General features: G+C 38.6%; 1 protein-coding gene and 1 non-coding gene across 2 annotated transcripts; one reads left to right on the top strand and one right to left on the bottom strand.

Moving 5' to 3' along the window:
* Positions 1-1,378: 1,378 nt before the first annotated feature.
* On the bottom strand, positions 1,379-16,388 carry LOC131592231 (leukotriene A-4 hydrolase-like). Its single transcript, XM_058863615.1, has 19 exons — positions 16,163-16,388; positions 15,029-15,159; positions 12,798-12,918; positions 12,241-12,309; positions 11,457-11,561; positions 9,187-9,239; positions 8,477-8,549; positions 8,012-8,152; positions 7,767-7,790; positions 6,717-6,787; positions 6,492-6,603; positions 5,491-5,635; positions 5,312-5,415; positions 4,887-4,957; positions 4,601-4,655; positions 3,664-3,759; positions 3,054-3,136; positions 2,219-2,323; positions 1,379-1,906 (listed from the first exon to the last, which is right to left on the bottom strand). Exons 1-19 carry the CDS (start codon positions 16,307-16,309, stop codon positions 1,786-1,788), a joined length of 1,827 nt encoding a protein of 608 aa, XP_058719598.1. The 5' UTR covers positions 16,310-16,388; the 3' UTR covers positions 1,379-1,785.
* Positions 16,389-16,585: 197 nt separating this feature from the next.
* TRNAD-GUC (transfer RNA aspartic acid (anticodon GUC)) lies at positions 16,586-16,657 on the top strand. The gene has a single exon. It is a non-coding gene; the product is annotated as a tRNA-Asp (tRNA).
* Positions 16,658-17,210: the final 553 nt, after the last annotated feature.

The raw sequence follows: 17,210 nt of genomic DNA, 5'->3' as shown, positions 1-17,210 counted from the left end.
AAAATATAGAAATAACCATGTACACACAGAATCTGAAAATACCTCTTGTTTTAAAGGTAGAACGGTAACACCACTCATTGCCCATGCTCCCCACACTAGTGTTCCTAAAAGGGACTACACCTAGGGTTTAATTACTGTAGGGAATGTTAACTTGGGATCTTTTGGTGGAAGACACTGTCGCAGCAGAGCTACCTAGGACTGTGCTAGAGAAATCCATGCCTGACACAATTTTCTTTTTTCTGACTCTGACAGCAAGAAATCAGGATTATCTGGCAACAGGAACTCTTAACTGACAAAGGACTGTATACCATACATGGGTTTTTACAACAAAATGCAAGTTACCCCCAAACTAGTGACATACGGTGTTTATAAACAAAGGACAGTTTTCATTGCAATTTGAAAACTCAAACCACAGCCTGTTAACATCAGATGTCCCCTCCTCTGACCAGACCTCATGCTCACATATAGAGCTGGGGGAAAAAGGAAGCAGAGGGACATTTGAAGTGATGTCATTTGTCTCCATGGGAAACCCTGCCCTCCTAGAAATGGCTGAACACTTGTCTACCCATGGGAAGCAGTGAATGAATTCCTTGTTTGGCTTTGCTTGTGTGCACAGCTTTTGCTCTGTCTAATAAACTGTCTTTATCTCAACCCATGAGTTTCCTCACTTTGACTCTTCCAATTCTCTCCCCCATCCCACAGGGGAGAGAGCAAGCAGCCACGTGGGGATTAGTTACTGCCTGGGTTTAAATCACAAGTTGAAAGCTTATATGGATCAAAACTTGGAAGTAAATGAGCTGACAGGCTCCCCTCTCATCCTAAGTGCCAGAATGAAGCTAAGCCTTTTTATATTATATTGCTACTCTCCTCCCCCAAGGCAGCACTTTTTGGTTTTGTTTGTCACTGCTATACAGGTTATCCCTGTGTCAACAGATTTCATTTATGCAAACTGATCATCTGCAGGAAATGCAGTTCTTACCAAACTCGCTGCAAGACCCAGCCTAGAGATGGCAGCATTTGCCACTGCATCATCTAAACCATTGCCTGGAATTGCTGTAACAAATGCAGGAAAAATAGCTCTCCCATTGTTTCTGAACTTCTCTCCAGCTGTTATATGAGCATGAGGGGTAGTGCCCAGAACTGGTTAAAAAAATCCAAATATTAAAAGAATCTAACTGGGTAAGGAAAGACTTGGGCTTCAGCCCCCCCTGCAATAATAAGTTTTGAAAATAAATAGTGGGTTGAAAAACCATTTTGGTCTTCATTGTCCTGTTGGACTCATAATAAAAATTTCTCCCACAACACAGAAGAATAAATAGAACAAAACCATTAAATCAAAATTTCTTGTACAGATCAATCCACAGACAAGACAGACAAGTAGGGAATGAAAAGATTTATGTTTTATTCTTTAGGTACTTGAAGTTTCAACCACTGTGCTATGGAAAAGAATGCTGTGCACAAAGAGTAATACCATCCACCAATTAATTTTCCAAGTTCTTCAATTCTATCACTGACAAATGACCACATCTCAGAAGTTTTTGTGTATTCTAAAAATTGCTTGTAATGAAAACATTCTCTCAGTTCCAGAGATGTAGCAATTTTGCTGCTTTAGTTGTAAATGCAAAATAGAAAGTACTGAACTTGATTTGGAAAATTAATTTTAAGTTACATAAGTACCAAAGCAGCAGAGCATTTTATGGCATAATCAAGCACGCATATAAACGGTTTGGGCAATCAGTCTCTTCTTTCAGCAACACAAAAATCTCAGAGAAATCAGTACATTTGTCACTTGTCCTGCTTCAAGTCTTTGCCCACAAGCATTGAAGTGACAGGGTGCATAGAGGCTCTATGCTCCAGAAATGTCTTGACAGCCAGATCTCGACTCTTGTCAAAACTGTAAAGGTCCCTGTAAAAGAAGGAGTGGGGGGAGGCATGATTACAAAAATCCAAGAAAATAATACAACAGGGATTTTCCTGAGGTTTTACTTTTCCCTTAAAGGCCTTGCCTTAAGGTGCATTCTGGGACCAAGCTTTCTTCTATGCAAAAAAATGTCAGCAAGTGGAAAGCGGCTCTGAAGATAAGCTTGTTCATAGTATGCAGAGAATTCTGTATTGTGCCACTTCAACATGTGCAATAAATGCATTTCAAGTATTATACATTCCATTATACTAGAAATGCCAACAGCATGAGCTCCTGCAATTTGGAGATTACTCTTACCTGAACAATGGTCGAGTAAACTTCATCCTGCCCTGATCTGTTGCCATTTTTAAAGCCAGAGGAATAGCTTCTTCCCACTTGGACCTGATACAGAGGCGCAGCCATCTGGAGGTGTAAGAAAAAATTTGCACTTATAATTCCATTTGTGCTAGTGTGGTGGTTGGTTATCAAACAATTCTGTTCCTCTAAATGCTTTGAGCATGCTATATGATCATGGGAATGAGATTCTAGCTAAATTCAACATAAAATATTTAGTGTTTGACTAATACATTACAAACACCAACTTTTATGTACAACAGGAAAAGATTGCAGCCAAATTCTTCCAAAATGGAAGATTATTTTCTGCAGCTATGTATTTTTTTTATATTACAATAGTGCCCAGTTGCATCACTCCAAACTGAATTATACAGCACTTGTCTCATTTTACCAATGGATAAAACAACCAACCAACCAAATGAAATGCCACCAGCTACTTGCATGTGCTTATTTTGTTTTAAAAATAAATTTATCTTGTTACAAGAAGTAGAAACCATACAATGTATGTTTCAAATACTTTGTTATCAGGTCATCAGGTTCCTTTGCTAGCATGCCAGATTAAAATAAAGAACAGCTTATCTGCCGTCCGAGTTCTACTAGACTGTATTTGCCCAATTCATGAATAACAGAATACCACTCTGGCAAGCATGATGCCCGCACATGCATTTACAAAACCACAACAGAAACCCCAAACGCAAACCCTGCCCCAGTTCTGTAAAACAGGATGTCTCAGGCAAAGCAGGACACCTTGTTTTATGAAAACATTTAAGATTTTAAAAGTTCCCATACTAGAACAAACCTGAATCTTATTTCAGAGTTGTTTATAGCATTGAAGTCATAAACTTCCTGCATGCGCTGGACGTGTGACAATGGAAGAGGTGCCTGAAAAAGAAATTGCAGTCAGAATAAGCCAAAGGAAGACTTCAAGCCAGACATTTAAATAATAAACAGAGTAATTCAAGAAGATTGATGCTGCAAAGAAATGGAAGTCCTACCATGACAAAGACTTTATTTGTTCCTTTCATCTCTTCCGTGTATGGAAAGGGGCAAGGAATAAGTATTACCTAATTCCCACACTCTGTACTATTGAAACAATTCAAATACGAACAAAAAAATTGTTCAATTTTATTTATAGCTTATTTGCTATAACATCCAATACAGACCAATTCAAGCACCTTGTGGTTTTGTTTTTAGCTTTCAATCCAAAATATTTCATATGTTGTTCATTAGCTGAAGAGCCAGGCATAGTAAGGGAGGGAAGGCTGAAGGTTTCAATAAATATACATTGTGAGAGCAGATTAATTTAGCAAAACTTAAAAGAAAAAGAGTAACTTAATTTCAAAGCATAGTAGAGCTTCTGTGTCTGCTTTTTTGATACCAGAATCAAGTCATCCCAAGTGTGCAATTACCTCCAGAAGCAACAGTGCCAGGAACTCAATTAACTGATGAGATGACATTTCCTTCAGGTCTGCTGAGCTGAATGAGCCCAAATCACTTTCTTTTGCCTAAAGGAGAACAGTTACTTAATTTTTAATAGGTATTTCAAAATACAATCAGGTATAATTTTCTGTTTTGACATCCATTCTTACTGTTGAGCCACTTCACTTAAAGAAGATACTGATTTGTATCTCTGCAGGACGTTACAATTAGGTGAAGGAAGGGAGCTTAAGCTGCTATCTGATGTTTGTATTCACTTATTTTCTCTCCACTGATCTTTTTATCTCCACTGTCTTTCTGTTAGTTAAGTGAAAAATCAAATGCTTTTTTTATAAAAAGTAGCATTCAAAAGAAGAAAGTTAAAAGATAGGATGGCAAGTACAGTGTAAAGACAGAGAGATAACAAAATGAAGGTATGCTGAATTCTCTATTAGTTGTATGACTTCTATGCTTCAAATTAGGAGAAAATCATGTGGTATTTATTAATATACTTTATGTACCAGTTTTTGATGGGAAATGCATACTACATCCAGTATACCATAGAGGAAGTACTGCTAATACAATATAATCAGTAACATAGAGGTACCCTGGCATTTGTTTTTAAACCAAGCCATAATATCAGGGTTTCAAAAAGTATTTTCTGTTTGGTTACTACATATGTATAAAAGAAGTTGGCTCTGTGTCTTGTTAAAATATGGACTGCACTTCACAGACAGGAGTCACAGCTAATCCCCTGACTCTACGATGAAGGTCTAGTCTAAGAAATGCAAAATCCCTGGCAGTCATACTGTGACTATAAATACACAGTCTGAACAAACGAGAGACTTCAGAAAAGAATGGCTCACTTTCTGTAACAAAAATAATTAGCTTTTCAAGATAGAGACACTTCCCCATTCTTTAACCACTCACTTGGATCCATCTTTGGCTCAAGGCAACACAAGCATTTGATAGTGTCATATCATACCTGTCAAATATTAAAAACAAAGGTTCACATAATGAAATAGCCACAGAATAAAAGACTGAAAACATTAAAAGTGACTATTTTTACTGCTAGGTACACCTACATAGTAGTAGGGCATTTTCCAATGAAAAATTTATAAGACTTTTACCCTGGTTACAAACTGCTTTATGACTTAGGAAAATCACATGCAATCTGGAGAAGGAAGAGATGAACTAGAAAAGAGTGCAAGCTTACGTAGGCTTCACTGGTGGCATTCCTGGAGCATGAAACCACGAGTCCCAGTCAACTTTATCAAGAATATCTACCTATAAAACAACACAAAGTCTTATTAAATTTTAAATGTGATTTCAGGATTTTTATTTCTTTTTGAGAAAGCGAAATCTAGTTTCAATCTCTTTATTTGTTTTGATAACATTCCTCCAATTATCCTGAATAATCCTACACAGATTACTTCAAAACAAAGCATTCCTCTCTATGAAAAGAAAAAAAATTAAAAGGCATCATAATGCAAACCCATTTTCATAAGATGCCAGATTACTTCATAGTAAGTTCTTGAAATAAAGAAATATAAAGAACTGGTCTTTAAATAAGTTCTGACCTAAGTCATAATTTCACATAATTAAAAGGTTTCAAGCAGTCTGTTTTAAATATTACCCAACCTTATCCTTGAAGTAGGAGTATAAGAACTTCTTCCAGTCCTCTGTTACAATGCTCTTATAAGCAAAGTGCTGAACATAGGCCTTCAAGAAGCCAATGAAGACATCTAACAAAAAAGAAAATGTTTTAGTGTTTGAAATTAAGGTGGAAAACAAAGACATAAAATCAGACTAATGCCAACCTGGTCCTCCAAGGAGCTGTTCAAGGTAAAAAAGCAAAGCAAAGCCTTTCTCATATGGCACAGATGAATAGGCAACATCAGGATCTACTTCATCCAGATTAATGACGAGGTTAGTTACAGGATTTTTATCTCCAAGAGTATTTATCTGTCAAAGACACAAGAAAACATTAATCTAGGAAAACTGGCACTCCTTCAGATCTGTACTAATTCTATTTATAAAGGTATAAACCATCCAAAACTGAGACAGATTTATTTCAAAGCATTGTCCTTCTTTTTCCTGAAGTTCTGAATCTGCACAAATGTTAGATTACTAAAATTTAGAATCAACCATCCTGTGCTCCAGCTGTCTCAAAGTAGTTAATTACTATCATGTCTGTCATAACCATGAGCACCTATTAGTCTGGCTATATTTATCCTCTTATTAACAAACTATTTGAACTTCATCATTAAGCCTTTAAATTTAAAACTTCTATTGACAGAAGGAGAAGTTTCAGCAAAACTTCAGCTCTGGATATGAGCAGAACAGACTTCAGGCTGCACAGGAAACTAGTAAGATATCACAGACTAGAAATCTGAAAGTTAAAGTTTGACTATACTACCAAAACAGAAAACTAAACAACCCCCTTAGACAGTAAGAAATCAGTTGCTTGCATGAGGCACTGGAAATTCTGATGGTAATGGCTGCAGATAATTTTGATAAACTTTCAGCTGCTTACCAGTATGCTAACAGGTAATACTGCAATTTAGCCATATCCAGAACAAACAGAAGAGGCTGTAAAGATGCTCATCCTTATAGAAAAGCGTAAAACAATTCAAAAAGCTTTATCTAATCTGAGTATATTAAGCTATTACCTTGGGTAGCAATCAAACACCTTGGAATCAAAGTTGTTTATCCTCTATTAAGAAAGCATTAGGAAAGCTGACTAGACAAATTTTATTTGTGGGAAATGATAACTTTAATACTTTATTACATAATACTTTATAACTTCAATACTCTTTACCGTATTCTGCAGCTCTCGCCAACCTCCTAGGGCCTGAAAGTGCCTGAACTGCTCACCAAACAACCGACCACCAATCCTGCGTTCCAGGTACACAGTATGACCCTCATTCAGCCTGGAAAGACATCGGTGAAGTCAGCACTGGTATGATGGCAAAATGAATTCAGTCAGTCTCTTTACAGATTACATTTAAAATATGATTTGCATTGCATTGAACATCATACCTACCAAAAATGCTCCCATGTTTTGTTGGTTACCAAGTTTCCTGTCCAGCTATGAGAGATTTCATGTGCAATAACCTAAAACACAAAACCAAATGCACCATTTAGATTCCTCTGGAAAAAAACCCCATCAAATCCCAATAGAAAGAATAAAATGTTGATGTGATCTCATTTACTATGATGTTATGTCCACAAAGTCAGTTAGCATTCACAGTTCTGTAGACCTACCCATATAAATTTTAAGCAGAGGACCAACACGACCCTAGCTGACAGAAACGATTTCAATGTCCAGCCTGCAAGCCATAGAGCCATACTGATCAACAGAAATAACTTCTCTGGCAGCTTGGTGGAGGTGACTTGTTTATAAAATCATGTTTCAGAATACAGAATAGCAAGTGATGGACTAGTAGTGCTTTCCCACCTAAGCAACTTCTGCAGTGGGAAAGCTAATGATGCATGATACATTAAAACATATCCATGTCACATATTACAGCATTCTTGGTTTAAGACAGTATTTTTTTTTTTTTTTAAGTGTAGCAGTACATCAGTCTAGTAAAATGACAAAGGCAATAAAATTGCATTCCAAGTATGCTACTTTGTAGAAAAAAAAAGTATTTACTCAAATTGTACTCATTATTTCCACTCTGAATAAATTTGTATATGAGTTTTAGTGCACAGGCACACAGAGGAAGAAGTTATCTCTTAACAACTTCAATGAGGCCAATTCAGCTGTGATTTTTAAACACATCTATATACAGGTGTTGTGGTTTAACAACATGGGAAAAGAGTCATGGAGCAGCTAACCTCAGTCAGCCCCCTATGTCCACATGCACCCACGTTATTTCCATCTATCCATTATACAAACTAGGTATGTCTCCACTTTTAAAAAGTTTACTTAAAACTAACACCCACTTTTGTAAGAGTTTTTGAGTTACTGTCTTAACTTTTAATTTCCCCAATGAAAATAGACCAAGTTTTCAGGTATTTATTATAAAGGAATTCAGGTACAATTTCAAGCTGTGCTCTACTTGAGGGGATGAACCTATTTTTCACTTACATTTGATAGAGATCGATCACCTGCCTAAAAAGAAAAGGGAAAGACAAATTAGTTGTTAGGTTCAAGTCAACCTCAAAATAGATCACTTCAATCAGTTTCTTGTATGATCCCTAACTCCAAAGAAGGCAGGAACATTTACAGGTCTTTCTAGGAAGAAGAATAATGCAATTTGTGCATTAATATCCATCACCTGATTGATAGGCAAGCCCCAAGGAACAGCTGACTTTTATCACAGCTATACTTACCAATAGTGTTGGAGTTACAAAAGTAAGACAAGGATTCTCCATACCACCATACGGAAAAGAAGGTGGTAACACTAACAAATCATACTGACCCCACACATAAGGGCCTGCCAAATCTTCTGCTGTTTTCAGCATAGCTTCAGCCTGGAACAAGAATTCACACTAGTTACTAAGATGATTTCTGACTGCAAACACTGAACAAACAATAAGCTATTGATCCCATATTTCATTCCCTTTCACCTTGGCAAGTCCCACATGTAAAACAAGTATGGGACAGTATCAATAGATATTTCCAGTACTAAGTTTGTACTGCAATAGAACAGCAGCATTTTGTGGGATGGGAGGTAGAGAAAGGACAACTAAAGATGAACAAAACAGTGAGCTGTAGTCTGTTCTTTTCCAATACTATGTGAAATAATTATATAACAACATAGTCTTTTGTTGTTTTTTTTGTTGTTAATTACTCACCTCAGAAAATTCATAGGCTGATTTATCCACTAGTTCCTTTTCAGCCCACACCAGTGTCCTTGGGCCAATCTTTCTGTTGAAAATAAAAATAAATGCCAATAAGACAGTACAAACCAGAAGTAATTCTATGGGAAACTAATACAGAGAGCGTATGTGTAACTGTGCAACTCCACATTGCAGAGGAAACTCATTAGAGAATCTTTGTCTGCTTTTCCTCTCCACTGCTTAGCCTTACAAAGCAAAGCCTTACAAAACAAAACAAACAACATGCATGCATTATTCAGCACAAAAGAAAAGGAAAACCACTTAAAGATTTTTAAATGCTATCAAGCCCTAATATAACAGCATTATTGTTGCCTAGATTAACACAACCTTGTGCCAATGAGAAATGAAGCTGAAGTAATATTTTTCTGCCTTTTGTACATGACAAGGTTTAACTGTTACCTAAGAAATATCTATTCCTTGCGCTAAATTGTAACCACTAAGAGGTTTTCCAGGTCCAAACTCTTTATGTTGTTTCTCTAATTTACAAAACTAAAAAAATTATTCAAGGGCAAATCAAGATACATGCAGTTTGATACAAATAAATCGGTTAATTGAACCTCTAAGACCCTTTAAAATTGGAAATAAGATCAAGAAACAAATTTTTAAAAAATCTCTGAAGATTTATTATGGTTATTAGTATTTATTCATTGTACATATTCACTCACCTACTTTCTAAAGCTCCAACCACTAAAGCAAACAAGTAGCAAGGTATGGGAACCTGGTGGAGAACATGAGAAAAATAAAGAAATCTTATTTGTAATGTCAGTTATTAGACTACTGACTCAGAGAAGAACAAAGGTATGTAAATAAAGATGCTTTCCTCCATAGTTTCCTAGCTTAGAGGCAGGCACTGTTTTATCAAAAACATTGTTCTTTTTCCCCAAATGATACTCCTTTATCTACAGGATGTAGATAAAGGATCTTGCTTCACAGATGTTTCAGGCAAAACCCACAAAACTGTAAAGCATCATCTCTGTTTGAAAAATTCTGCATACAAAATTCCGTTTGGTTTCTTTTCAAAAGAAAGTCAGTTTTCTATATTCATTTCAGTTCCATTAAATTTTATGGATGGAGAAGTTACGAGACACTGCCCAGATAAAGGGTAGTTTTATCACACAGAAAGATGCAGGAAGAGCTTTAATGAAGTAAACAAGGATATTTATGGATATAAAAACATTAAAGACAAAAGAGTCAGGAAAAATAAAAATGTATACATTTGATTTCTATGTTTGGAATTAAAATAAACTCTAAATATTTGTTATTTTAATGAAAAAACTCCTAACTGAAGTATCTTTATAGAGAACTGCTTTCTCCAAGTGCTCTGGAAAGAAAGGGGGATAACACAGCCATCCCTGTAAAAGTTCCACTTTATCCGACTAAACAATGTTAAGTAAGAGAGGCTTTAAATCATAAGTAGCTGGAGACAAAATTTCAGAAAACTATATTCCACCATTATCCACAAATCATTTAAATATTGTTTATTAAAATACCCATATTATCATGTGTGTTTTAATTTTATCTACTAACCCACAGAACATATTCTTGAAAAGACCAAGAGACAACATACCACTGACTTATGCTATAGACGAGTTATTAAAAGACTTTAAATACACCCCCACATTTTGATGTCAAATTTGCTATTTTGACATTTTGAAATTCAAATTTCAATGACTGTTGGGTTGTAAACTCATTTTTACAGAGGTTGCTCTCCACTACCCTTCTTTCCAGCCTGGCTATGCAGGAGAAGAAAAAGTAGTTTTAGGTAAGCTCACATACATATCCAAGACCTTGATGCATTTGCCTCTTTCACCTAAGGAAACAGACAGTTCTTCTGACAAATCAGTGTCATGGTCTCGTATATCAGATAATGTGTGTGTCCTTTTTCATGTGTTTGTCTTTTTTCATTTATGTATTTTGTGCTAAATGCATTATAACTTCAATTACACTAAATGTTATTTCTAGTCCAGGTCCACCATGCTTATCAACAGTGTACTCCTAGACAACATTCAGCTCTGGATTACACAATATAGAAGTCTTCTGTACTACACTGAGAGTGGCAAATGTTTTGGCTCCAGAGAGGGCACAGACTGCCTACTGACGAACCCACAGATAACAGAACTTTTTTTCCCTCTCTCAGGTTTCATGCAGCAGCCAAATCAAACCTGACAGCTGCTGCAGTTCAGAGTAGGCTCCCCTCTCTCCTCCACTCACATCATCTCATCCCTCTTGGCAGTCATTCAGTCTCAACAGCCCAAATCTCATGTTAATTTTATCTGCTTGCTCAGCAAAATGAACTGGGCTCACCAGAAGAGCCCATAAACACCAGAACTGTAACTCAAAAATCTGTAAGAACAAAAATGCCAGAAGAGTAAATCAAGACTGCTGCTTTATGAGCAGTGAAATCATTAGACCAGCTGCACCACTTAATAAAACTTCCAGAGAATAGTAGTCTTTAATTGGCTGGAGATACTCTTTATAGAAACCAAAGTTTTCAGGTTTCTTTCATAAAAATTTTAAAATCTGTTGTCAGAATTTACCTAACTTCAAGCTAAAAATTGGTTCTGACAATGAGTTTCACTGCTTAGATCTTGGTGAGCTTAAAATTTGCAGGATCTGTTTTCCGAAACTTGCTCTCATATTATTTGCATCTACGCTATTTTCCAAGAATCAGTGCAGACAGAAAGGGTTTTGACAGGACTAGCATTGAGTATTGAAACGCTTTCAGAATTTGAATTTGGCTTTTCTGCGAATGTAAAGAAGAAGGTAAAGAAGAAAAAATATGAAGTTCCATAATGCCTTGTATTTCTAGAGTGGCAAAGACCCATTGTGAGTCATATGATTTATCGATGACATCAAAACCATAGCTGAGGTGACTGTGAGCTGCACAGGTCAGGAATGAGACTCAAGCAGCCATTTCCTAGCCCCGAGCACTTACGTTCTGGCTGAACCGGTAAATCTTGTGAGCGCTGTCCTCTGGGTCGGGCGCCTCTCCATCGCGATTAGCGCTCATCAGAGCCACCAGCTCCTTTGGGACGGATATCTGAAAGGGCACCCAACCATAAGCAATGCAGCTGCCACTCAGCATTACACTCCATATGACAAGCAGCTCATAACAAAGAATAACCCAGATTTGCTCTGTTGTTAGGTCATCTCTGTCAAGTAGAACATAAGGCATATAGAAAATGTTGCCTTGAAGACTGGCAATATTGAATTAATCAGAGGAGTATCTTCAACAGAAGTTAAAGGCTCACTTTCTTCAGACAACTGAATTGTAATGTCACAGTGCACATCTTGCTTTTTTCTTTCTTAAAACAATTTACACCGGGACTGCAAATATCCCCTAACTATATAGCAGAATATATTACTTAAGGCATACATGAGAGCCATTTCAAGTATTTTTTACTTTACAGCACTCTTTGCTGTCTTCCTGTCAGCTTTTTCTGATTTTACACCATATTTCTTTCTTACTACTACACTTTTATTTTCCTATGTAAATGACATATCAATGACAAAAGTGTTGATATGTACAAAAAGGAAATGGTAAAGTAAGAGAACTGCCACAGGGAAGATCAGTTCTTTCTTCTCACATTAAGCTAAAAGTCAATATTCTGTTTTTATATTAGGCCACATGCTGACAGCTACCAAAAAACCCTGAGCAATATAAATTCACCCATTGTAGCAGTTGTCTTTAGTTAAGACACACGACTAGCTTCATCTACCTCTGCATAGTAGGTTAATTTCACAGCAGGTGTATCTTGGCATGGAAAAATGGCTCTGCAGTGGATAGCCTATAGAGGGAGAAAGGAAAAGTAAAATTATTGAAACAAAACAGTCTTTCTAATGCAGAGTACTAGAAAGAAATTAACTAATACGCTATAGTGGAATATGCTATACACTATAGTCTATCCAGCTCCTCCAGAGAATTCATTATCTATAATCCAATACTTCTATCACTTAGACCTTACAGACATTTGTAAAAGCAACAATAGTAGGTAAGACAGATCAATAGGCACATATATTGGTTGTAAAGGACTGTATGTTCTTCAGCAAGAATACTGGAGTGGGTAAAGCAGTTACAGAATTACCAAACAGCGAATATATAATAAAATCTCAACAATACCCTGACATTTAAGTGTTCTCATTTAGGACCTTTGACACATACAAGTGGAAGTTACAGGCTACTGTTCTCCTCCTTTCTAGCCTTCCTCTCCAGTTCTTTAGAAACCAAGGGAAATTACAGTGGTATGTCAACAAGTTTGGAAAAAATGAACTCAACCTGGCACTGGCTGAAGAGAAATGGGTGTTTCTTTCCAGAAGTTTGCTCTGGAGTAAACCACTGGAGAGCTGAAGACTGCGGAGAGCTTTCAAAAGAGATTTCAACAATTGCTTCTTGTCCCCTGTATAATAAAGGACACAGACTGTTTTGACACAGATCCTGATCATGCTGAAATTCCTCTGCAAAGATGTCTGGAAAATAGGTCTGTACCACTGTCTCAAAAGCATTAAAAATGAGAACAAGTATCATATTAAAAGCAATTATTCCTTTTCAATTATGATATTAAAAAATGGCTAGTTTATTTCAATTTTTATGTCTCAAGGCACTTTTATTATTGTTTTTACTAAGCAGAAACTTCTCTTCTTCTCTCTCCAAGGAGAGCACAGACCTTTTCTTTAAACTACTTGGGCCACCCACATGTATATAGTTTTGTCACAGATAAGTAACCTTGTACATGAAGGTGTAAAAAGCCCTCTGCAATACACAAACAAAAAAATGCAAATCTACATAAGATGACACACGATTAAATTACATAGAATAAATAAGTATTCTGTAGATCAAAAAAATTAGATTTTGCATCTGATGTTAATTTTCTGCAAGTATTACCCTTAAGAAATAAAAAACCACCCTGAAAATTATCAGTAATTACAGAAAATTCCTATTAACAGTAGGGGTTAACAAGAAAAACAAATAATGTTCAGATTTCATTCATGGTTTCAGGACTGGCGTCAAGTAAAAACTAACAGTTACATGTAAGACAGGTATCAGCTTGCTAACAAGACAACACACACAAACCTGACACATTCATACTCTTATTCATTAAAAACATATCTCAACCATCACTGAAACCCAAAGCACGTGGAAGTACTTGCTTCTGCTCTCAGAAAGCTCCAGATTATGCATGCAACTCTTGGAATAGACAATACAGCCATAAATCAGAACAAACTTCAGCTAATCAGAGGAGCTGGACACTAGATAAGCTGACCAGGTGTAACATCTGGTTTATAACCAGTATTCCAAAGTACATATTTGACAAGAAAAGTGAAAATAACTGGTATTACCATAAGGCACATTGCTTTCTGAACAATCAGACATTCAGTTGTAACTCCCACTCTTTCCTATCGCTGTTTTATTGATAGTTGGGGGACTATGTCTCACACAAGATTATGAATTCTTGCGGTCACAACTCATACCTCCCTCTTTTTTTCTTACCAGGAAATTTAGCACTTAAAAAAAAAAAAAAAAAAAGGCAGCTGAAAGTCAAACAAAAGAAACAGGCCTACACTTCTGAAGTGGCCTAAGTACTTAATTGATTCAATTTCATAACAGAGCAGAAGGGTTTTTTCCAGAAGGGACAGCTATCTTAAAACATTTCTTTATCTTCCTCATTATTTGTGTTTTTTAATTGCACTAATTCAGAGTACAACCTAAAAAAAAAAAGCTTGGAAACCAGACTAAACTGAAAGTTTTCAAAGGTAGCAACAAGTTCTAAAAACCAAACAATAAGAAGAAGCAACTTAATATTCAATTGTATTCAAACAAGAGAACTTCCTTATAAAATCACAGCTTTCAGCTTTGGCACCACGGAGGACTGAGATACCACTGAGTTATCAAGCATTAACATGCAAAGCAAACTGCCAAAAAACATACTGTAATTTGGCAACGTACTTTAAGAGGTAGACCATGGTTAGTTCACTCTCCATTGTGCTGCCAACACTCAAGTTCCAGTTTTCAGGGACTTGGACTTAGCGTAGTCAACAAAATAAAACTTTGATTACTTGAAAACATGCTTCTATCTAATCATAGTGGTAACCTGAAGTTCTACAGAAATGCAGAACCAGCCCTTGTATAAAAGAATATCTAGCAGGGGCTACAGTTCCATGCGCTGTACACTGCAACAATTCTGAACCAGGCAGTTAAAGCAGAAACAATATTACTGCTGAGAAGCACTGGAAAAAATTGTGATACATTACACATCATTTTGCTACTCAGTTTAGCTAGTAATTTTGTACATGATACAAGGTCTGGGGACAGGTACAAATACTCACAAAGTTTTGACTAATGAAAGACAGATATAACATTAATCTACAAGATCTTACCAAACAAATGCAATGTCCTAATTTTAATTTATAAGTCCCTTTGCAAGCTTTATTCAACAACCCTACAGGCAGACAAGCAGCTTATACAGTGCATTTTGAAAACCACCTAAAGGAGCAGGCAAAAGTGTGTACCTTCTTAGTTCACTTGGAAATGTGATTTCTAGGGGGGTCCCCTTGAAACTGTGCTTTTCTCCAAAAGCAAATTGTGCATCCTGTCCGTTTACAGTCACTTTAAATACCTGCACGTCTCTTGTATCCAGGACCTGTGAAAAAGAACATATTGCATACCAGTTAAATAGTGTAATAATAAATGCAGCACTATGTAACCTTAAACACAAGTCTCTCTGAAAGAAAAAGTATTTTCTAAGGTGACTGTGTTGACCACCAGGAACCAGCATTTTAAGAGATAAGCACTGAAAAGGGAAAGCTGGAGGGGAAAGAGGAAGCAAACAGACTTTTAACCATAGAAGTGAGTTTACAAAGAAAAACGGAAAAGGTAACAACTCCACAGTACTGCTATGAAGTGAGGAGAACGGAATAAAAGCCCCTGCTAAGGCTTCCATCCTGGAACACGCCACTGCGAATCGAGACCTTCATGCAATGGAAGACGAATTAAATAGCGCAGTACCCATTTTTAGCACGAACGAGGCGTTACTCTTTATTACTAACAGGACTGGGATTTTTTCCTAAAAAAATAAGCGACAACCACAAAAGAATTTTACGAAGTCAGCATGAGAAAAGCCCACAACCCCCAAACTTCGCCTATAATGCGAAGTTTAAGAGGTTCACATGCTTATTTGCAGAGATAACAGAGAAAGCAGCTGGCATAACGAAACACACAGGAGAAAAAGCCCAAAATCTAGATTTCCAGTGATTCATTCCCATCTTTTCGGGAGCATGCTCTTCGCCGTTTTAAAGGGAAGAGACACAGTCCTGCCCTTCCCTTGCGCACCGGGCCGGCTCTGGGGGGGGCTCGGCGAGAACCGGGGGCTGCGAGGCGCTGTCAAGCTCCAGCCCAGCAGCAGGCAGGGGCGGCGGGTCCAGGGAGGGCCAAGCGGCGGCGGGGAAGGAAGGAAGGAAGGAAGGAAGGAAGGAAGGAAGCACCGGGACGACGGCGGAGGGAAGGACGGGGGAGAGGGAAGGATGAAGGGAAGAGGGAAGGATGAGGGTCAGAGGGAAGGGGGCACCGGCGCGGGCTCCGGGCTCGCCCCTCACGGTCCGCGAGGTCCCGTCGCGCCCCCCGCCCGCGCGCCCCCCCGCCGTTACCAAGCAGCGCAGCGCCTCGCGCTCCGCGCGCGCGGTGAGGGCGGCCGTGCCCCGCAGCGCCCGCGCGCCGAAGTCCGCGCGGCAGCGCAGGTGGAGGTGCCGCGTGGTGCAGCACGAGGGAGACGCGAAGGAGCTGGGGTCCGCCATCGCTCGCGCGCCGCCTGCCCGCCCTGCCCGGCCGTGCCACCGCGGGCAGCACGGAGCCCGCCGCGGGGAGGGCAGGGGAGGCCCCTGGGAGGTGTAGTGCCGCCCTCCTCGCGGAGAGGGAGGAAGAGCGGAGCGAGAACTACAGGACCTATGGTGCATTGCGAGAGAGGCGGGGCGGGTGAGCTGTGAAATGCAGTTGGCCCGAACTAGCCCTCAGCCGGCTGCGAGCCACCAAACACAATATCAGCTCTGCGGAAGGGGTGGCTCTTGTACAATTCCTCGTTAGTATAGTGGTAAGTATCCCCGCCTGTCACGCGGGAGACCGGGGTTCGATTCCCCGACGGGGAGGTACACATATTTTCCTATTTTCCTTGCCCAGAGGCAAAATAGTTTTTTTTGTAAATTAAAACTGTTCCCAGACTGCAGTAGTAAAAGCTTTGCGACTCTGAAACAGGAATAACAGAGCAAAACCCATCAGGTTCCGGCTGCATACATGCTCCAGAGCCGGGGTAGCTGCAGGGTCACAAGATCAGCTGCAGAACTGAGAGCAGGCACAGGGAAAGTATTTTCATATTTTAATGGCTCAAACAGCCGAACAAAGGGACCAAACCTTTCAAAAATACTCAGCCTTTTTCTTAAACCTAGATGGAAAAAACCTAACCTAGCCTCACTTGGGTCAGAATCAATGGGAAGGAGAACGGGTCAAGCAGGTACAGGAGAACAGGGCAGGTGGAAGGCCAGAGGCCATGTCCTAGCTTGCAGTAACACAGCCTGACATTTTTGTCCTCAAAGTGAGAACTTCACCGATCACAAAGCCCTGAGGCTTCACTGGATCCTGGCTGGAGCCCGTGTGTGCTCTGGCTAAGAGTAGCTTGCAGAGCAGCTGTGAGACTCCAGCATC

The sequence above is a fragment of the Poecile atricapillus genome, chromosome W, assembly GCF_030490865.1.
Source record: "Poecile atricapillus isolate bPoeAtr1 chromosome W, bPoeAtr1.hap1, whole genome shotgun sequence".
NCBI lineage: Eukaryota > Metazoa > Chordata > Aves > Passeriformes > Paridae > Poecile > Poecile atricapillus.
This window is presented reverse-complemented; position numbering and strand designations above follow the sequence as displayed.